Source organism: Moschus berezovskii, chromosome 22 (genome assembly GCF_049115385.1).
Source record: "Moschus berezovskii isolate FMDL1 chromosome 22, NW_MosBer_1.0, whole genome shotgun sequence".
Lineage (NCBI taxonomy): Eukaryota > Metazoa > Chordata > Mammalia > Artiodactyla > Moschidae > Moschus > Moschus berezovskii.
In genome coordinates this window covers 24101824-24124795 of record NC_142481.1, presented here as the reverse complement: position 1 = coordinate 24124795, position 22972 = coordinate 24101824, and the positions used below count along the sequence as shown (strand labels likewise).

At 41.3% G+C, this 22972-nt stretch overlaps 1 protein-coding gene and 1 pseudogene across 1 annotated transcript in view; both read left to right on the top strand.

The window, feature by feature from the left end:
* PKD1L3 (polycystin 1 like 3, transient receptor potential channel interacting) overlaps positions 1–22972 on the top strand; it is a 68016-nt gene that overhangs the window by 39891 nt on the left and 5153 nt on the right. Inside the window, exons 20-25 of the mRNA XM_088829974.1 lie at positions 1371–1470; positions 3253–3393; positions 7085–7270; positions 17037–17352; positions 18179–18312; positions 22416–22540. Of these exons, the coding sequence (XP_088686100.1) occupies positions 1371–1470; positions 3253–3393; positions 7085–7270; positions 17037–17352; positions 18179–18312; positions 22416–22540 (1002 nt within the window). The remainder of the gene's footprint in view (positions 1–1370; positions 1471–3252; positions 3394–7084; positions 7271–17036; positions 17353–18178; positions 18313–22415; positions 22541–22972) is intronic.
* LOC129546940 (small ribosomal subunit protein eS12 pseudogene) lies at positions 10145–10667 on the top strand (annotated as a pseudogene).

Genomic DNA, 22972 nt, shown 5'->3' with positions numbered 1-22972 from the left:
TGCAATAGAATAGGACCCCGTTTATCTGCTAATTTATCTGTCTCCTAATTTATCCCTCCCCCACAAGTAACCATATGTCTTGTCTTTTTAATAATTCTCGAAATTTATTTTTGGCTGCACTGGGTCTCGGTGGTGCTGCAGGGGCTTTCTCTTCATCGTGGCGAGCCGGGTCTGCTCTTCATTGCGGGGCACAGGGTTCTCATTGTGGTGGCGTCTCTGCTGTGGAGCATGGGCTTTAGGCTTGCAGGCTCAGTAGTTGTGATGCATGGGCTTAGTTGCTCCACAGCATGTGAAATCTTCCCAGAGCAGGGATCAAACTCGTGTACCTACCCTGCCTTAACTGGTGGATTCTTATACAATGCACTGCCAGGGAAGTCCCATATGTCTTCTGTGTATGTGAGTCTGTTTCTGTTTTATATAGATAAATTAATTTGTATCATTTTTTAGATTCCACATATAAGTGATATACTGGTATGGAGTCATTCTGACTTCACTTAGTATGATAATCTCTATGTCTATCTTTGTTGCTGCAAATGACATTATTTTATTCTTTTTTTTAATGGCTGTGTGGAATTCCATTGTAAATACGTACCACATCTTTATCCATTCATCTGTCGCTGGACATTTAGGTTGTTTCCACATCTTGGCTATTGTAAGCAGTGCTGCTGTGGACATCAGTCAGTCAGTCCAGTCGCTTAGTCATGTCCAATTCTGTGGCTCCATGGACTGCAGCACGCCAGGCTTCCCTGTCCATCACCAACTCCCAGAGCTTACTCAGACTCATGTCCATCGAGTCGGTGATGCCATCCAGCCATCTCATTCTCTGTCGTCCCCGTCTCCTCCCACCCCCAATCCTTCCCAGCATCAGACTCTTTTCCAGTGAGTCAACTCGTCGCATGAGGTGGCCCAAGTATTGGAGTTTCAGCTTTAGCATCAGTCCTTCCAATGAACACCCAGGATTGATCTCCTTTAGAATGGACTGGTTGGCAGTTCTAAAATTCCATGCCTTCTTCAGCAAAACTGGTACTTTCAAAAACATAGCTTCTTCAGTCTTGCTCATCAAAGTTGTTCCGAAGACAGGTGTTACTGAACAATTTATACAAGGCATCACAGATCACTTGATAGTTTAGGTTTTCCTAGCCACGCAGATTAAAGACTACAGGCAAAAATATAAAGATTCACATATCAACCATGTCTTTGTGGTTATGCAAATGTAACTATGAAATTACTTAATCCTGAGCGTTCCATAAAGGGCCAGCTCACTGAGATGTAGCAGTCATACCCACCTTCACCTCTACCTGTCGGCGCCACCTTCTTGGATGCTGTGATGTCTGCTCGTTATTAGCGCCTCCTCTGACCTTCCTGTCTAGGTGATCTTCCTCACGCTGTTCCACTCCCTGATGCTGAACAGGCTGCCACTACTTCACAGAGAGAAGGAACACCAAACCAGGAGGATCTTGGCACTCTGGGGTAATTCAACTAATCCTTCTGATATCTCACTTTGCAAAAAGAAAATTATATATCAGAACAGTGCACTCCCAGCCACCTCACTGACTAAGACAAATTTATCCACTCAGGGATCTTGTCTCTAACCAGCCATCGTGCCTCCTCCCTGACCCAAGACCAACCAGTGGGTCACCAGAACTCCTTATGATCCCTCCCTCCAGAGGTCACTCAAGAGCTTCAACTCTCCCCTATATTCCAGATTCCTTCCTCGTGTTTCTAGCTTTGAGCCCCAGGTGCTGTTTCCAACTGCTCACCCTCTGTATCTGAATGCCTACGGCTGTCTCAAACACGTCCCAAGCAGAATTATTTGCCTGCCCCACAAATTCACTTCTTTACTGTTTTCTCATTTCAGTTAATAATATCACCACTGGCTGTAAACTAAGAATAATCCTAAATCCCACTCCCAACTCAATCACCAAGCCTGAGGAAGTCTGAATAAAACTGACTTGAGCCACTCATTTCACACAGATGAAACTCACAAACAAAGGTGGCCGAAAAGCAAATGGCAGAAAAGTTAACACAACGTTCTGTTTTCAGCCAGGCTGCACCACATGTGTGATCTTAGTTTCCCGACTACGGACAGAACCCACGCCCCACTATGGGGAAGTCCCTTAACACAATATTTGACTCATGCAAGAAATGCATGCCTTACTTAGAGACACATTTTTTAATGAAATGCATAGGAGGATAAACTCCAAAATTTAGGAGAGGATTTAGCTGTGACAAAGAGAAAGAAGGGATACCATCAGAGAGGTGCACAGCAGGTTTTATCTCAGCTGCCACTTATTTCTTAAGCTGAGTGGTGGACAAGCTGCTAAGGGGTTGGTATCTTATTCCTTCTGAGATTAAAAAACTAGTAATCTGACTTCAAACTGCCTTCCCAGTCCTCATTTCATGTCTCCGTCTCTTGAATTGCTGTCCCGTCTGCTAAAGTGACTTTTTTTCTTTCTTGTCCTCATCTTTACCCATCTAGAGAATTCTGACTCATTTAAAACAAATGTCCTGTGTCACTGCCTCTGGGCCACCTTCTCTGAACTCCTTGAGGTTTACTTTCCTCTCCAGTGATCCCTCAGCACTTGCTTCCTACAGGCTGACATGTTTTAGGTCATATTCTAACTCCCTGTCTCTCCCCATCTTGATTTACACGTCTCCAGATTCTTCTGCCCACAGTGTGGTCTGGAGAACAGCACTGGCATTTCCTCGAACTGTCAGAAATTCAGGCTCTTAGGCCTCATCCCAGAAACTGCATTTTAACACAATTCCAGGTGATCCCCATGCCCGTTTTACAGTGAGAACCACTACTCTGGAACCCAACTCCCATTGGGTAACCCACTGATAAAACTGTTTGGTTCTAGTCCAAGATAAGTAGAGAAATTGAGAATAAGCCTTTAGAAACATTTATAGCAATTGGGCAGACTAATTTTAGGCATATTGAAAATAATTTTCAAAATGGGGCTTCTATTTTTAGGCCTCTATTTTGTGTCAATTTTCTTGTATTTTGTAGGCCTCTGTTCTGGGTCAGTTTTCTAGTTTTTACTGTATTTTACAAAAGTATTAGTCCCTGATGGATTGGAAATATTTTTTTTAAGTCTTCGATGATAGTTTGGGAAAACCTGCTTGTGTAACTTCTTTTCTCCATTTCAGCATTTAATAGGAGATACTCATAGTAGATGCTCAGCAGATGTTGATGAATAACTACTTAATGAAATATAACCTTTTTGGGGCCTACATTTGAATTTTTGACAGCAAGATGTCCTTCATCATTACCCGGTTCAAGAGATAAGAACAACTCCATCTATGTAGCCCCCACTATGAACAGTCCAGTTAAGCGCCCAGAAAGAACCTTGAAAGAGAAGAAGTTCTTCAAGTTGACAGGAGATGTTTTAGGTATGGAGAGGAGACGGTAACATGTTGATACATCAACACATTTCCCAGCAAGGAAAAGGGGAGTGAGAATAAAATGGAAAACCTAGAAGAGGGGGAAAGTATCTTAAAGTATTCACCTCAAAACATTCTGGATGCTATTAAACAAGGCTGTACAGTGAATGAAGGAACTCCTGAACTTATGATTTAATTGTGTGCTTGAGGAAGTCACTTTCTCTGTCTGCAGAATGTAATCTTGAAACTTGATCAGAATCACAGGGTGGAGGGAAAATGAATATGCTTTGAAAAATAGCTGTCCTGTAAGTACAAGGCCCAAAACATCTAGTGTTTGGTTTGTTGGATTCTCTGGACCAAAATAGACAAATTCTGTTTTTGTCATGTGAACAGAGACAATCTATAGATAACTGGGGATGGGAAGAGACCAAGGGAGTTGTTTGGGGGGTCATTTAGACCTTAGAACTAAATTAAAGCATTTTTTGTGGGGGATTTTATGTATCTCAAGTATAAATTCTGACCAGTGGCAAAAGAATTCTGGGAAGGAATATATACATATCTATTGCTGCACGTACAGGTATCACCAGAAGTCAAATGCTTTGGCTTATCTCTGACAATTATTAAGTTGAATCATATGAAAGTGCCAATTTTTGACTGTTTTTGACCTGTGAAAGTCTATATGCTTAGGGGAAAATGAAGAAAAACGTATAGAGGATTTATTAAAATTGAAGTAAAGTTGGTTTATAATGTTCTGCCAATCTGCTCTACAGCAGACTGACTCAGTTATACATACATATATATATATATATATATACACACACACACACACATTCTTTTTTATATTCTTTCCATTATGGTTTATCCCAGGAGATTAGATATCGTTCCCTGTGCTATACAGTAGGACCTTGTTTATCCATTCTACACGTAGTAGTTTGCATGTTCAGTTCAGTTCAGTCGCTCAGTCGTGTCCGACTCTTTGCGACCCCATGAATCACAGCACACCAGGCCTCCCTGTCCATCACCAACTCCCGGAGTTCACTCAAACTCATGTCCATCGAGTTGGTGATGCCATCCAGCCATCTCATTCTCTGTTGTCCCCATCTCCTCCTACCCCCAATCCCGCCCAGCATCAGACTCTTTTCCAGTGAGTCAACTCATCACATGAAGTAGCCCAAGTATTGGAGTTTCAGCTTTAGCATCAGTCCTTCCAATGAACACCCAGGATTGATCTCCTTTAGAATGGACTGATTGGATCTCCTTGCAGTCCAAGGGACTCTCAAGAGTCTTCTCCAGCACCACAGTTCAAAAGCATTCAGCGATCAGCTTTCTTCACAGTCCAACTCTCACACGCGTAAATGACCACGGGAAAAACCATAGCCTTGACTAGACGGACCTTGGTTGGCAAAGTAATGTCTCTGCTTTTTAATATGCTATCTAGGTTGGTCATAACTTTCCTTCCAAGGAGTAAGCGTCTTTTAATTTCCTGGCTGCAATCAGTATCTGCAGTGATTTTGGAGCCCCCCAAAATAAAGTCTGACACTGTTTCCACTGTTTTTCCATCTATTTCCCATGAAGTGATGGGACCAGATGCTATGATGTTCGTTTTCTGAATGTTGAGCTTCAAGCCAACCTTTTCACTCTCCTCTTTCACTTTCATCAAGAGGCTTTTGAGTTCCTCTTCACTTTCTGCCATAAGGGTGGTGTCATCTGCATATCTGAGGTTGTTGATATTTCTCCCGGCAATCTTGATTCCAGCTTGTGCTTCTTCCAGCCCAGCGTTCCTCATGATGTACTCTGCATATAAATTAAATAACCAGGGTGACAATATACAGCCTTGACGTACTCCTTTTCCTATTTGGAACCAGTCTGTTGTTCCATGTCCAGTTCTAACTGTTGCTTCCTGACCTGCATACAGGTTTCTCAAGAGGCAGGTCAGGTGGTCTGAAATTCCCATCTCTTTCAGAATGTTCCACAGTTTATTGTGATCAACACAGTCAAAGGCTTTGGCAGAGTCAATGAAGCAGAAATAGATGTTTTTCTGGAACTCTCTTGCTTTCTCCATGATCCAGCAGATGTTGGCAATTTGATCTCTGGTGCCTCTGCCTTTTCTAAAACCTGCTTGAACATCTGGAAGTTCATGGTTCACATATTGCTGAAGCCTGGCTTGGAGAATTTTGAGCATGAGTTTACTAGTGTGTGAGACGAGTGCAATTGTGCGGTAGTTTGAGCATTCTTTGGCATTGCCCTTCTTTGGGATTGGAATAAAGACTAACCTTTTCCAGTCCTGTGGCCACTGCTGAGTTTTCCAAATTTGCTGGCATATTGAGTGCAGCACTTTCACAGCATCATCTTTCAGGATTTGAAATAGCTCAATTGGAATTCCATCACCTCCACTAGCTTTGTTCGTAGTGATGCTCTCTAAGGCCCACTTGACTTCACATTCCAAGATGTCTGGTTCCAGGTGAGTGATCACGCCATCGTGATTATCTTCATCGTGAAGATCTTTTTTGTATAGTTCTTCTGTGTATTCTTGCCACCTCTTCTTAATATCTTCTGCTTCTGTTAGGTCCATACCATTTCTGTCCTTTATCGAGCCCATCTTTGCATGAAATGTTCCCTTGATAGCTCTTATTGAAAAGATCTCTTGTTTTTCCTATTCTGTTGTTTTCCTCTCTTTCTTTGCATTGATCGCTGAGGAAGGCTTTCTTATCTCTCCTTGCTATTCTTTGGGACTCTGCATTCAGATGCTTATATCTTTCCTTTTCTCCTTTGCTTTTCGCTTCTCTTCTTTTCACAGCCATTTGTAAGGCCTCCTCAGACAGCCATTTTGCTTTTTTGCATTTCTTTTCCATGGGGATGGTCTTGGTCCCTGTCTCCTGTACAATGTCACGAACCTCCATCCAGAGTTCATCAGGCACTCTATCAGATCTAGTCCCTTATATCTGCTTCTTACTTCCACTGTATAATCATAAGGGATTTGATTTAGGTCATATCCGAATGGTCTAGTAGTTTTCCCTACTTTCTTTAATTTCAGTCTGAATTTGGCAATAAGGAGTTCATGATCTGAGCCACAGTCAGCTCCTGGTCTTGTTTTTGCTAACTGTATAGAGCTTCTCCATCTTTGGCTGCAAAGAATATAATCAATCTGATTTCGGTGTTGACCATCTGGTGATGTCCATGTGTAGAGTCTTCTCTTGTGTTGTTGGAAGAGGGTGTTTGCTATGACCAGTGCATTCTCTTGGCAAAACTCTATTAGCCTTTGCCCTGCTTCATTCCGTGCTCCAAGGCCAAATTTGCCTGTTACTCCAGGTGTTTCTTGACTTTCTACTTTTGCATTCCAGTCCCCTATAATGAAAAGGACATCTTTTTTGGCTGTTAGTTCTAAAAGGTCTTGTAGGTCTTCATAGAACCGTTTAACTTTGGCTTCTTCAGTGTTACTGGTTGGGGCATAGACTTGGATTACTATGATACTGAATGGTTTGCCTTGGAAATGAACAGAAATCATTCTGTCATTTTTAAGATTGCATCCGAGTACTGCATTTCGAGTTTGCATGTACCAACCCCCAAATCCCAGCCCATCCCTCTCCCTCCCCACCTCCCCCTTGGCTTCCATAAGTCTGATCATATAGAGAATTTCAAAGAATTGAAATTTGAAATTTCAATGTAAAATTAACCTATGGTTTTCTCGCTTCTGTACTAGCACAAATCCTTTTCCTTACCCTGTTGATGACTACAGTCTACTCGGCGCAGAACTCCAATAGATTTTACCTCCGTCAAGCTATCCACAAGAGCTTTTCTCACCATTTCTCAGAGATCAAACTTCTTAAGCATTTCTACACCTGGGCCAATAGCACCCTCCTTCCCAACCTGTACGGGGATTACAGAGGTAAGAATACAGTCCAGGGGCCCAGCCCTGCAAATGTGGGATACAGTGGGTTTCCCGTGTGCCCTCACAGTAACCATTAGAAACTGGAGAACGTTTCAGTGGCTGTGTCACTATGACGGCACCTCTGTGGGCACCCAAAGGTCTCCTCCCAGGGACCCATCTAAGCAGTTTCAGGTTTATGTCTGTTCACCCAAGGATGATCAGTCCCCGAGGGCTGATTCCCACGGAAGAGTTTCACTAGAGGCTGATAAACAATGTGGAGAATGTATTCACTTACAGCATGAGAAGTAAATGAAGTGGACCTTGGGGTTGGTTGCCTCCTTGTGAAGGAAGGAACCACATGCAGCTGAAGTTTGTTCTCTAAGCCCAGATGTAATCAGAAAGATCTCACACCAGGGTGATATTTTGATACACTGCCTGATGTGTAGTCATTCCTTAGTCTGTGATGTGTGACTTTTCTTGGTTGGTTATCTAGTTCAACTCCATGAATATGTAGTGAACAACTGGTGTACTGGGAACTGTCCTAGGAGCTAATGATAAAAAGATGGGTATTATGTGGTTTGTACCCTCAAAGAACCTCACCATCAAGAGGAGGATGAATGCTTCTTGTTCAGTATTTCTCAACCAGGTACCAACACTTTGTCATATTATAACTTTGTGTCTTATTAAGTGAGTTGTGTTCTGGAAATTGCTGCATTCATTCAACTCAAGATTGGTGCATTTCTGTTGAGATTTGAAACATCTCCTAAGTTCCTGGAAAAAAAAAATCTGAGTGATGTGTAATCTGAGTAAACATGTATAGTCTTTTCTTAAATTTTATTGGAGTATAGTTGACTTACAGTGTTGGAAATGTTGGTTTCAGGTATACAGTAAAGTGAGTCAGTTATGCATATACATATATCCACAATACTTTGGCCACCTCATGCGAAGAGTTGACTCGCTGGAAAAGACTCTGATGCTGGGAGGGATTGGGGGCGGGAGGAGAAGGGGACGACAGAGAATGAGATGGCTGGATGGCATCACCAACTCGATGGACATGAGTTTGAGTGAACTCCGGGAGTTGGTGATGGACAGGGAGGCCTGGCGTGCTGTGATTCATGGGGTCGCAAAGTGTCAGACACAACTGAGCGACTGAACTGAACTCTTTAGATTCTTTTCCCGTATAGGGCATTACAGAGTATTGAGTAAAGTTTCTGTGCTATACAGCACGTTCTTATTCGTTACGTTTTATATATAGCAGTGTGTATATGTCAGTCCCAGTCTCCCCATTTATCCCTCTCCCACTTCCCCCTTTGGTAACCATGAGTTTGCTTTCTACAGCTGTATCAGTTCAGTTCAGTTCAGTTCAATCGCTCAGTCGTGTCCGACTCTCCACGACCCCATGAATCACAGCACGCCAGGCCTCCCTGTTCATCACCCACTCCCGGAGTTCACTCAAACTCATGTCCACAGAGTCGGTGATGCCATCCAGCCATCTCATTCTCTGTCGTCCCCTTCTCCTCCCGCCCCCAACCTTTCCCAGCATCAGAGTTTTTTCCAGTGAGTCAACTCGTCGCATGAGGTGGCCAAAGTATTGCAGTTTCAGCTTTAGCATCAGTCCTTCCAGTGAACACCCAGGATCGTAGTCTTTTCTTAAATGTGTGTCCTTTCTAAGTCGCCTCAGTTGTGTCTCACTCCTTGTGACCCTGGGGACTGTAGCCCACCAGGCTCCTCCGTCCATGGGGATTCTCCAGGCAAGAATACCGGAGGTGGTTGCCATGCCCTCTTCCAGGGGATCTTCCCAACCTAGAGATCGAACCTGCATCTCTTATGTCTCCTGCGTTGGCAGGCAGGTTCTTTACCACTAGCACAACCTGGGAAGCTCTTAATGTGTACGTGGTGCATTTAAGAGATTTTACGGGCAGCAACTCCTTTGCATTGCATGTTGATTCTTTCTAGCTGAGTTTCATTTTTATTTTACGGCTGTGCTGGGTCTTTTTTGCAGCACATGGACTCTTTGTTGCTGCATCTGGGCTTTCTCGCTAGTTGCAGTGCAAGGGCTTCTTATTGCGGTGGCTTCTCATGTTGCAAAGGGCTCTAGATGCATGGACTAGACTAGATGCAAAGGCACAGACTCAGAAGCCACATCCTTGCTCTCCACTTACCAGCAATGTGTTTCTGGGTGAATCACTCAACTTCCCGTGCCTCAGTTTCCCCGTCTGTACAATGAGGATAATCTTAGGATCTATCCTTTAAGATTGATGTGAAAATTTAAAACTTAGTAGATCTAAGTGCTTAGAACAATGTTGGGCACTCAATGTGTCTTAGTTATTAATTTTTTTTTTTTTGGCTGCACTGGGTTTTCACTGCTGCGAGCAGGCTTTTCTCTAGTTGCGGCAAGCTGGGACTACTCTCTAATTGTAGTGCATGGGCTTCTCTTGTGGAGCATGGGCTCTTAACACACAGGCTTCTGTAGCTGTGGCTCCTGGGCTCTAGAGCACAGGCTGAATAGTTGTGGTGCCCAGGTTTCACTGTTCCGAGGTATGTGGAATCTTCCTGGACCAGGGATTGAACCCATGTCCCCAGGATTGGCAAGCGAATTCTTAACCACTGGGCTACCAGGGAAGTCCCAGTCTTAGCTATTATTAATTGGTCAGTTGGAGCTCTGGTTCTGCTAGAACCAGAGATTACAGGAGTTATCTGGAACATACTAAGGAAGAGCAACAGCAATCCGAGATGTAGATAAAGAAATAGAATTAAGTAGATATTACTGATAGACATTTAGATTGTTTCCAATCTTCTACTGTTAACAACATTACTATTGAATATCCTTTTACATATATATTTTCACTCATGCAAATATATCCATAAGATAAGTACCTTGAAAAGACTTGATAAAACTGTATATCCAGCTTTCTCTGCCACCATGGAGCTGTGCGGAGGCTCGGTGCATTCAAGATTCAGTTCCACCACTAACTTACCGCCATGGCTGAGGAAGGCATTGCTGCTAGAGGTATAATGGACGTTAATACTGCTCTGCAAGAGGTGCTGAAGACCACCCTCATCCACGATGGCCTAGCATGTGGAATTCATAAGCTGTCAAAACCTTAGACAAGCACCAAGCCCATCTATGTGTGCGTGCATCCAACTGTGATGAGCCTATGTATGCCAAGTTAGTGGAAGCACTTTGTGCTGAGCACCAAATCAACCTGATTACGGCTGATGACAACAAGAAACTAGGGGAATGGGTAGGCCTCTGTAAAACTGACCGAGAGGGAAAACCCTGTAAAGTAGTTGGTTGCAATGGTGTGGTGCTTAAGGACTATGGCAAAGAATCTCAGGCCAAGGATGTCATCAAGGAGTACTTCAAATGCAAGAAATGATGAAATAAAAAACTGAGTTCTTGTTTAAAAAAAAACAAACTATATATTGCCAGTAACATTTTTTAACTCATTAACTGGTAAAAAATTTTTTGCTGTCACAACTGATGTAGCCCAGTCCCATTAGTTCAGTTGTTTTCAGAAATACTGAGAGCCAAGCCATTTGTGGCAAATAATTGTATCCGATAAACACATAACTTCGCTAAATAGCCTAGTCCAATGTCAAAACACATTTGGGAAGAATCTTTTTGGTAAGATTTGATTAAAATTCCTCTTGCAGCAATTCAAATTTGTTCTCTTGTGCCTTTCTTCTCAGATGGAAAACCAGTAATCTCGCGGTTCTGTAACTGCATACTTTTTATTTAAGGAATATACAGTGAGGCTACCTTTGAAGGTTAATCACCCCTTACCTTCCTCTTCTCTTCTTTAGAACCCTCAGGCCTTTGATAACTACTGCAAACCTCTCCCTGCCAGATTTTCTAACATAATCTTTTTCCTTCATGTTAATACATTTTTTTAAATAATTAAAACATGAATATGGAGAAAAACAGTATATACCACAAGGTATGTTGTGCAACTCTCCTTTAACCCCTGATCCCCCTTCTGTCTTTCTGAGAGGCAACCTCATTCCTAATTGATTATACAGGTATACCTCACTATATTGCATTTTGCTTGATTGCATTTCAGAGACACTGCTCTGTCTGTTTAACAAACTGAAGGTTTGGGAACCCTGTGTCAAGCAACTTCATTTGTGCCATTTCTTCAACAGCATTTGCTCACTTTGTGTCTCCGTCACATTTTAGTCATTCTTTAAACATTTCAGCTGTTTGTTACGGTGACCTTGTGATCAGTGATCTTGGATGTTGCTACTGCAAAAAATTATGACTCACTGAAGGCTCAGATGATGGTTAACATTTTTTTATAGAAATAAAGTACTTTTTTAGCAATTAAGGTATGTACATTGCTTTTTTAGACATAATGGTATTGTATACTTAACAGACTGTTTCAATCTAAACATAACTTTTTTATCTTTTTGGCCATACCACATGAATTGCTGGATCTTAGTACCCAGACCAGGAATTGAACCTGGGTGCTGGCAATGAAAGTGCCAAGTCCTAACCACTGGACAGCCATGGAATTCCCTAAACATAACTTTTATATGCCCTGGGAAACCAAAAAATTTATGTGATTTGCTTTGTAGCTGTGGTTTTGAACTAAACACATAGTTTCTCCAAGCTATATTTATAAATTCTTTCCGAGGTAATCTGTACATTTGCAAATACATTTGATGATAAACAGCATCCTGCTATGAAAAGTCATGCATTTTTGCCTTTTCCCCTTAGGTTGCCTAGAGATTGTTTCATCAGCATATGTAAAGCTGTCCCTTTCTATGTTTTATTCATTTACTGTGTGGTATGCCATTGCGTGGATGTATCATAAATTGTATAACCAACTCCCTACTGATAGACATTTAGATTGTTTCCAGTCTTCTACTATTAGCATAGTACTATTATTAATATCCTTTTACATACATAATCTCACTCGTGCAAATATATCTGTAAGATAAGTACCTTGGAAAAGACTTGAAAAAACTGTATATTCATTTTTCATTTAAAAAGCTATTGCCAAATTGTCCTCCTCAGTTGTACCAGTTAACATTTCCATGAGCACCGTGTCAGATCTGCCCACATCCCCAGCAGTTCACCATTCAGGTAACTCTGAAATACACAAAAGGTTTGCAACTGCACTCACAAGAAGATGCAAGTCAAAACTCAACTGAGGAGCCATTTTTCACCTCTCATAGGGACAAAACTTACCTCTGCTCTTGGCCTTCTTCATTCCATTTTCCCCTTATTGGTTTTTTTTTTTTTTTTTTAAACATATAAATGTGTTTTGTCCCTGTTCAAAAGTTCCCAATGGATTCCATCACACTTAAAAGCTTAAACCCTAAAGCTTACTTGAGGGCCTTCCCCACTCAGGGCTGTTGTACCTACCTCTGTTCCTTCTCCTAACCTCATTCTGCCCCTCATTCACTCTACTTCTGCCACACAAGCTTCTGTGCTCTCCCTAACCAGGCCCCACACACTCTTGCTTCAGTGCCTTGGAACTTGCTCTTGCCCTTACTGATGTCTGCATCGGGTTCTCCAGACTTTGTTAGGGTCTCTCTCATAATCCACTCCAGTATTCTTGCCTGGGAAATCCCATGGACAGAGGAGACTGGAGGGCTACAGTCCATGGGTTTGCAAAACTCGGACACAACTTAGTAACTAAACAGCAAACTCTCATAAGCCGCCTCCTCAGAGAAACATCTAATCATCCCTGTGAATAAAGGTAGCACTGCTCCCTCCCCACAGGACAGTCCCCTCATCCCACTCAGCTTTTCTGCACAGTACTGTTATTCCCTGAATATGGTTTGGTTATTGCCTGTCTGCCTCCCGCCTCAAATGCGAGTGCTCTGTGGACAGGGACTCTCTCGCCCACAGCTCTGTGCCTAGCACCTAGGATAGGACCTGGCGTATGTGAGCACTCGGTACACACTGATTTGAGACAAAGAATGAATGAATGTCATTCTATAACCTTTGCAATGGCAACCCACTCCGGTACTCTTGCCTGGAAAATCCCATGGACGGAGGAGCCTGGTAGGCTGCAGTCCACGGGATCGCTAGGAGTTGGACACGACTGAGCGACTTCACTTTCACGCGTTGGAGAAGGAAATGGCAACCCACTCCAGTGTTCTTGCCTGGAGAATCCCAGGGACAGGGGAGCCTGGTGGGCTGCCATCTATGGGGTCGCACAGAGTAGGACACGACTGAAGCGACTTGGCAGCAGCAACCTTTGCCTATTTTTCATTGGGCTGCTTGGTTTTGTCTGCTTGCTTTGATAAATGGGAGCTTTTTATATATTAAGAGCTTATTTAGTTGTAGATAGAGATTTAGATATTTATACAGAAACAAAACAAGGATTTACAAAAATTTAGAGAATGGATAGTATATCAGTAGCTTAGCTGATAAGCTATTGATATCTTACCTGGGAGTGTGATATGCTTTTCTGTTCTCATCTTCATTTGTATCCCTCAGTTCAGTTCTCGTGTCTCTTTGCGACCGCATGAACCGCAGCACGCCAGGCCTCCCTGTCCATCACCAACTGCCGGAGCCTACCCAAACCCATGTCTGTGATGCCATCCAACCATCTCATCCTCTTTCATCCCCTTCTCCTCCTGCCCTCAATCTTTCCCAGCATCAGGGTCTTTTCAAATGAGTCAGCTCTTCGCATCAGGTGGCCAAAGTATTGGAGTTTCAGCTTCAATATCAGTCCTTCCAGTGAACACCCAGGACTGATCCCTCAATCATATTAAATTTTCTTCATATAATTCTCGTACATCTTGTTAGGTTTATCTTTTGTTTCCTATGGTAAATAAAATTTCAGTATACTAACTAGTGTTTCAATATATGAAGGCTGTTGATTTTACTATATTTAATACTCAGATACCTTGCTGAATTATTTGGTAAGAGTTTTTAGGTTGATACTCTTTTCTCCCCAGCTTTACTGAGATACAATGGAGACACTGGAATTTTATGTATTTAAAGTACACGTGATGTTTTAATATATGAGTACATTGTGAAATGATTACCACAATCATACTAATCAACACATCCATCTTTTCACATAGTTACGTGCTTTGTTTTTGGTGTGATAAGAACTTTTATTCTCTTAGCAAATTTCAAATATATATCACTGTTGCTGTTAACTTTAATCTATAAGCTGTAATTATTAGATCTCCAGGACTTACTCACTTTAAAATTGAAAGCTTGTGTACTTTGACATCCACCCATCCTCCTCCCCACACCAGTCCCTGGTACCCACCATTCTGTCTGGTTCTGTAAGTTCAACTTTTTGAAGTTCCACTTATGAGAGATCATACATGCTTCTTTGTTGGCTCATTTTGTATCTTCACTTTTGTCAACAATCCTGCTATGAACACAGGAGTGCAAATCTCTCTCCAAGATGGTGACTTTATTTCCTTTCCATATATATAGCCAATAGTAAGATTGCTGGATCATACAGTAGCTCTGTTTTTTTTGAGGAATCTCCAGGCTGTTTTCCATAATGGCTGTAACCAGTTTACATTCCGATTAATAGGATTCCTTTCTCCAAATCCTCATCAACACTTGTTATTTCCTGTCTTCCTGATGACAGCCATCCTGATGGGTATGAGGTGGTATCACACACAGTGCAGTTTTGATTTTTGTATATCCCTGTGGTTAGTGAGTTTTACAAATACCTGTAAGTCATTTGTTATGTCATCTTTAGAAAAATGTGTGGTTTATTTTTTGGTATTGAGTTGTATGAGTTCTTTATGAATTTCTTATTTTAATGCCTTGTCAGATACACAGTTTGCAAATATATTCTCCCATTTCATAGGTTTATCGTTTCCTTTGCTGTGCAGAATATTTTTCGTTTGATGTATTCCCACTTGTTTTCGTTGCCTAAACGTTTAGCGTCATATTAAAAAAAAAATTGTCAAGACCAAGTGTCAAGAAGCTTTTTCTGTTTTCTTATAGGAGTTTTGTAGTTTTAGGCCTAAGGTTTAAGTTGTTGATACATATGGAGTTGATTTTTTGTATGTGGCATAATAAAAGGGTTCAGTTGCATTCTTGTGCATGTGGAGATCCATTTACTTCCCCCTTTCCTATTTGGATGCCTTGTAGTTATTTTTCTTGCCTAACTTCACTGGTTGGGACTTCCAATATTGTGTTGAATAGATGTAGTGAGTAGGCATCCTTGTCTTGTTTCTTAGAGGAACAGCTTTCAGTTTTTCACAACTGAGTATAAAATTTAGCTGTGAGCTTGACATCTCTGGCTTCTATTTTCTTGAAGTACATTCCTTCTTGCCTAATTTGTTGAGTTTTTATCATGAAAGGATGCTGAATTTTGTCAAATGCTCTTTCTGTGTTTGTTGAGATTATAAATTTTTAATCCTTCATTTTTCTAATACGGTGTATCACACTTGTTAGCTTATGTATTTTGAATCATCCTTGCATCCCAGGGATAAATCTCACTTGATTGTGGTGTGTGACCCTTTGCAAGGTGCTGTTGAGTTTTGGTTTTCTGGTATTCTGTTGATATGCAGAGCATCTTTTTCCATGTTTCTATTTTCAGCCTGTGTGTACCCTATGTGTGCCTGTGTGTACCCTATGTGTGCCTTTAAAGCTTAAGTGAGCCTCTTACAGACAGCATATTGTTGGATCTTGTATTTTTTTTCCATTTAGCCACTCTGTGTCTTTTGAGTGGAGAATTTAGTTATTTACATTCAAAGTAATTATTGATAGGTTACACTTAAACTGTCATTTTGTTATTTTCTGAGTTGTAATTCCTTCGTTCCTCTCTCGTCTTCCTTTAATTTTTTGTAGTGGTAGGCTTTAATTCCTCTCTTTCCTTTATCTTCTATGTATCTACTACAGCTTTTGTTCTGCAGTTACCATGGTGAAGTGAAGTGAAAGTCGCTGTTATGTCTGACTCTTTGTGACCCCACGGACTATACAGTCCATGCAATTCTCCAGGCCAGAATACTGGAGTGGGTAGCGTTTCCTTTCTCCAGGGGATCTTCCCAACCCAAGGATCGAACCCAGGTCTCCCACATTACAGGCAGATTTTTTACGAGCTGAGCCACAAGGGAAGCCCAAGAATACTGGAATGGGTAGCCCATCCCTCCTCCAGCAGATCTTCCCAACCCAGGAATCTAACCAGGGTCTCCAGCATTGCAGGCAATTCTTTACCAACTGAACTATCAGGGAAATCCGTAAGGTTACCATAAGGCTTACATAAAACATCTTATATTACTGTAAATTATTATTTTAAGCCAATAACAACTTATCTTCAATCACATACAAAAACTACCCTCCAATTATCCCTTTTATGCTCTTGATGTCACACTTGACTTCTTAATGTTTATCTAGATCATCATCTTCTTCATTTGGCTACATCGAGTTTTAGTTGCAGCAGGCTGTTCTTCGTTGTGTCACGCAGGATCTTCCGTTGCTCACACAAACTCTCTAGTTGTGGTGCAAGGGCTTATTACTTGTGGCACGTGGGCTACAGTTGCTCTGTAGCATGTGGGGTCTTAGTTCCCCTATCAGGGATCAAACCTGCCTTCCTTGCATTGCAGGGTGGATTCTTATAACCACTGGGCCACCAGGGCATTCCCTCATTCTTTTTTACAAATTGCGATAATTTCATATCCTTTTAAAAAATGTTCATATCTTATTTCTTTTGCTTATCTGATTGTATTAGCTAGCTAGCAACTCCAGAAATGTTATTTAAAGATATTGGTGAAAATAGGCCGTTTTTTTGTTACTAACTTACTGAGGCAATTTGTTTTTAAATGGCTTCCTGTATTCTCTCACTAGGATTTATTACTGATGGAAACTCCTTTCTTTTGGGCAATGTTCTACTTCGTCAGATTCGCGTTCCTGGTACCACATTCTTTTCAACTAGACTCTCTCTCCAAGAACAAGTGAAGCCATCTCACCAAGTTCAGGAGGATACAGAGAACTATGGGGTTAACTGGGGGCCCCCTGATATAAACAACACGAAATCGGACAGGATCTGGCATTACCAGAATCAGGAGGCACTGGGTGGCTACCCCATTCAGGGAGAATTTGCCACTTACTCTGGAGGAGGGTATGTTGTGACACTTGGAAGAAACTCCAGTAATGCACTCAGGTGAGTGAACCTGAACAGGAGGTCCAACATATTTGCTCCTGTCCATTCTTAGAACAATCAGGAATTAAGGACTCTTTTGCGTAGTTTTGACAGCCAGTATTATGCTACTATTCTATGTATGGCACTTGTAGACATTTTTATTTTAGATTTCTAAGGAAATGTATCTTTAAGTTTAAAAATTCCTTTTCAACCTCAAACTAAAGGTATATTTTGGGGTGCCACTTTGCCAAATCTTCCTTTTCTCATCTGGAAAAACACATCAGTTTCAATTCTAGCTGCAGTTAAACTCAACTCTAGCTTAAGCAAACTGTATTCAAATAAGAGGAGATACCACGTCATGAACAATCCAAAATTAAAATGCCAAAATTAAATTGCCAGAGTTAGAATGGTGTTATATACAAATCCTGAGTTTTTGTCATTATGTATGAAAAAGCCCAAATTAAAATGATTATCCCTTCATTGAATTTTTCAGCAAGAAACTAACTTCTCAAAAACAATGCCAACCAAGTGGCATTTTGACTGCTTACACCTAAATAGCTTAGCTAAAAGTAGTACTTTTCAAATAGAAGTGATTGACACTTATTAGCTATTTCATGAATCTTTAGTTTTAGATATTATCTAAAGTAAGTTTTTAAAAGATACTAATCTAAAATGCCAAATACCTTTTCTTGAACACTTAACTTTGGTGTGAATACTGGTGAAAGTTTGGGCATTAGTAAGCATTTTACAGATGATTGGGAAATGTCACTTCTCACCTTCTCTGTAATACTAGAAAGGCCAGAGCGTTTTCCTTCTCTGCAGAGTTCCTGTCCTTCTGTTTTTCCAGAGTTCTACAGCAACTTGAACAGAGCCACTGGCTAGACCATTGCACCAAAAGCCTCTTTGTGGAATTTGTGGTCTTCAATGCTAATGTGAACCTGTTCTGCGTAGTGACCCTGATTTTGGAGTCCAACAATTTAGGTATGAAGGCCTCTTCTCTCTTCCCTCTGTGACCTGGGTATCACTGAAGGCCCCGTTTCTTTATCTTATGTCATTAAAAGAAATTATTCAAAGCTTTTGCACATAATTTTGAAAGTCAGACATTTCAAGGCAAAAACTAGCAGGCCTCTCTTTATCCTCACTTCACTCCTACTCTCCATAGGCAGAGTTAACTGATTCTTTGGTATTTAAAAATTACTCGTCTCTTTTGGGGGGAAGGCGTTGCGCTGGGTGTTCAGTGCTGCACGTGGGCTTTCTCTAGTTGCAGCAAGCAGGAGCTATTCTGTGTTGCAGTGCCCGGGCCTCCTCTTGTGGTGTGGTGGCTTCAGGAGTTGTGGCGCATAGGCTCAAGAGCACAGGCTAAGTAGTTGTGCTTGGCTAGTTGCTCTGCGGCATGTGGAAGCCTCCTGGAATAGGAATCAAACTCGTGTCCCCTGCATTGGTAGGTGAATTCTTATCCACTGTACCACCAGGGAAGTCCCAATAGTATCTTCTTATGATGATAATTCAACTGTTTTATACCCACATATACCCCAACATACACACACATAAGAACATTCTCCAAATAGTTATCATTCTCCCAATATAGTAATGTAACTTATGACTAATATTTCTATTGCAGTGATTATATAAATATTTTCTAAGGATGAGCCTAATGTCTCAGTTGGTAAACAATCTGTGGGCAATGCAGGAGACCCAGTTTAATCCCTGGGTCAGGAAGATCCCTTGGAGAGGGAAATGGCAACTCACTCCAGTATTCTTGCCTAAGAAATCAATGGACAGAGGAACCTGGTGGGCCAGTCCATGGGGTTGGAAAGAGTTGGATACCACTGAGCAAACTAAACCACCAACCTCCGTGTATTATAATTAAATATCTTTTCTCTTACAATAGTTTTCCCTAGTTTATAGTTGCTTTTCTTTTTTACTTTCTTGGTTTTACATGCATCTGTCATTGATTCACCTACAGACTCTTCCTAGAAGTAAAAATTTCATTCTGTTCAAAACTATCAAGTAACCTATCATTTTGTCTTTTCCTTAGAAACATCCTCTCTCAGGTCCACTATTCTTCTGGTATAGTCCAGATTGGTTATTTTCTAGGCCTGCTTGATTGAGAGCTGTTGAACTTGGACTCTTCTTTCCCTGTCTCTCTCCTCTGTTGGATCACCTTTCTCCTAAATCCCATGTCTTCCCTTCTTGGTTTACTTTCTCATTTTGCTGAAGCACATCCAGCTGGTATGTTTGTTGGTAACTTCGTAGAAATGAGCAAGGGAAGTAAATTTTCTTAAAGCCTTCAGTTCAGTCGCTCAGTTGTGTCCAAGTCTTTGCAAGCCGATGGACTGCAGCATGCCAGGCTTCCCTGTCCATCACCAACTCCCAGAGCTTGCTCAAACTCATGTCCATTGAGTTGGTAATGCCACCATCTCATCCTCTGTTGTCCCCTTCTCCTCCTGCCCTCAATCTTTCCCAGCATCAGGGTCTTTTCCAGTGAGTCAGTTCTTCTCATCAGGTGGCCAAAGTATTGGAGCTTCAGCATCAGTCCTTCCAATGAATATTCAAGACTGTTTTCCTTTAAGATTGACTGGTTTGATCTACTTGCTGTCCAAGGGACTCTCAAGTCTTCTCCAACACCACAGTTCAAAAGCATCAATTCTTCGGTGCTCAACTTTCTTCACATCCATACATGACCACTGGAAAAACCATAGCCTTGACTAGACGGACCTTTGTTGGCAAAGTAATGTCTCTGCTTTTTAATATGCTGTCTAGGTTGAGCATAGCTTTTCTTCTTTTAATATGCTTCTAGGTTGAGCAAGCGTCTTTTAATTTCATGGCTGCAATCACCAACTGTGGTGATTTTGGAGCCCCCTAAAAAGCTTTTTTTTCTGCCCTCACATTTGGTTGATCAATCATTTGGCTGGATACAGTAGTTTATCAGAGTTTTTAAAAGTTTAGCTCCACTGTCTTCTAGCTTCTCACACTGCTATTAACAAGTATGATGATCCCCTTACTCCCAAAAGTTTTTAGAATAATCTCTTTGTCCCCAGAGTTAGGAATGGAGTTCAGTGCGTCCTTTGATCTGGAAATGTATCCCTTAAGTTCTAAGAGATGTTCTTGCATTTTTCTCCTTTTTCTTTTTCTGATATTCTTAGCATTTTGATGTTGGAATTCATGGATGGATCCTTTGATTTCTTCATGTTTGTGTTTTATTTTCCACCCTTTCCTTCTGATTTCTGAGCAATTACTTCAATTTCCAAACCACTTTTGGAATATTTTGATTTCTAAAAATTGTCATTTCTTTTTCATAGTTTCCTACTGTTCTTCTTGGATGCAGTATCCTCTTCATTAAGGATATTACAGGTTTATGGTTTTTTCTGCTCCTTTGAGGCTTTCTGTAATTCTTCTGAGCTTTAATTTTTTTGGTGTTGTAATCTCCAGTTTTCAATGTTAGAGATTCAAGTGTCCTGTCATATTTAAGAGGGAGGCAGTAAAAACCAAATAAGTGCTAATTAGAAACACCATATGCATGGACAGAACTAGTCAGGTAGTATCTGTCCTTTTGGGGAGCAGTTTGCAGAGATACGACCCCTCCATTCTCCTGCCTTGAGGATGTAAGCCTTTAAGACTTCTCAGAGCCAGCTAAGGGAAGGGGAATGGGAAGGGTCTCACCATGCAATATTTACACTTTGAATTCCCTTTTCCAGTGGACTACTACTCACAGATGTACCTGGTATCTTGAGTTCAGATTCTCTCTGGCTCAACGTTACTAGGAAGGGAGGATGGGTAGTAAATAACGTGGTTGTAAAGGGGAGAGAGGAAATCTGGGTTTTAACTGTTTATGTCCAGACTTACAATCCTGTTGGTTCTATTTGAACTTCTACCTTCTGAGGTACCTGATGCCTCCAGTTTCTCACCCTTTGTGGGGTTTTGTGGTAAGAACCAGCTTCCTTCTGCGTTTCCTGTGCTGCTGGCTGAGGTTTCAGCTTTCTTGAATCTTCTCAGGCAGTGTCATTCAGCTGCTTTCCAGTTCCAGGCTCATCTGCCCACCTCCTCTTTATCTTTGGGTCTTTTTTATTCCTTTACTGTCAGTGGCATTTTGTAAGGGATTAGAGGGAAACTAGGTATGTTCGATTCCTCCCCCTTTAACAGGAAGTCTGCCCTAATCCTCCTTCCTTTCCCCTCTCCCCCGATAATTTGCCCACAAGTGTCCTATGACCATAGGTTTTACTTCTAATCAGAATTAGAAGGCCCACACACAGTAGACCACTTCTGCTACTTGTTTCAAAATGAAACATGAAAGCTTCCCAAGATTCTTCATAGGGTTTTTAACTACTCAAAAACTAGGGGTAAAATAAGCATGGGGAAAGTCCTGGCTTTCCCTATGAGAACTAGCTATGTAACGTAGGAATTCCTTTTGTTCTTAAATGTACTTTCTACTACAAGGGGTGCATCTTAGTTCTAGTATTTGGGGGCTTTATGAAAAATGTATATCTATAAACATTTCATGATCTTATAAAGCTTTTTGGTCTGTCTTCATAAACATCTGAGTATGCAGGGGATACCGTTAGTTTTCATGGGATAATGTTAGTGCTTTACATATAGTGTCTAAATTTGAAAAGGTTCACATCTTTTTCATCATACTAACTTCTGAAATGTATTTTTAAAAGCTTTAAACAAAGGTACCACACTTCCATTTAATTCCATTCACCCCACAGTTTACATTGCAATAATCAATTCTCTGAAACATTATTTTGCAACAGTACTGCTACTCAGTTTATTTCTGTAGCCATTCTGACTTGGTAAGAGTGACACCTGTTAACAGCTGTTAAGACAATGTCCTCTATGTGGGATCAACAGCATAATCCTCTCCTGACTTTCAGTGCAATCCACACATTCTTCCAGTAGCTTTGCATACATGATCCCATTTAATATTCATGACGGTTCTAGAGTAAATACTAAGTGACATGTAGAGACTCAGGAAAATTTGAAATGGATGGTACAGGAACACTTGGGGTTATCTGAAAGAGAGCTGGAAGGGCAGAAGGCAAATTTAAAGGCTCTTAACTCCAGGTGTTCTTTCTTTTTCTCAGGTGCTTTCTTCACCTCCATGAGACTGGACATTTTAACTTCCCTTCGGATATCAAAGAACTCTGCCTGGTCTGTCATGTCACAAGTCATCTACTATCTACTGGTCTGTTACTACGCCTTTGCACAGGTGAACTGAAAATATCAGATGTAAGAAATTCTCAGTGTTGCCAGGTATTACTTGGAGAACCTCAGTGAGTTGCTTTTAGGATTATGGCTATGATTTTGGTCCTTTTCAGAAGACTGAGTTCAGTTAAACCTACTGGCTTTCCACCAAGTAGTTCTTTCAGTTTTCTAGAGTTAAAAAATTAAGTTTATAGAAAGAATTTTTTGTACAGTTATATGACCCCTATCTGGGGCTTCCCAGGCGGCGCTAGTGGTAAAGAACCCACCTGCCAACACAGGAGATGTTAACAGACGCAGGTTCCATCCCTGGGTTGGGACGATCCCCTGGAGGAGGGCATGGCAACCCACTCCAGTGTTCCTGCCTAAAAATCCCATGGATAGAGGAGCCTGATGGGTTGCAGTCAGATGCAACTTAGCACACACATGACCCCTATAT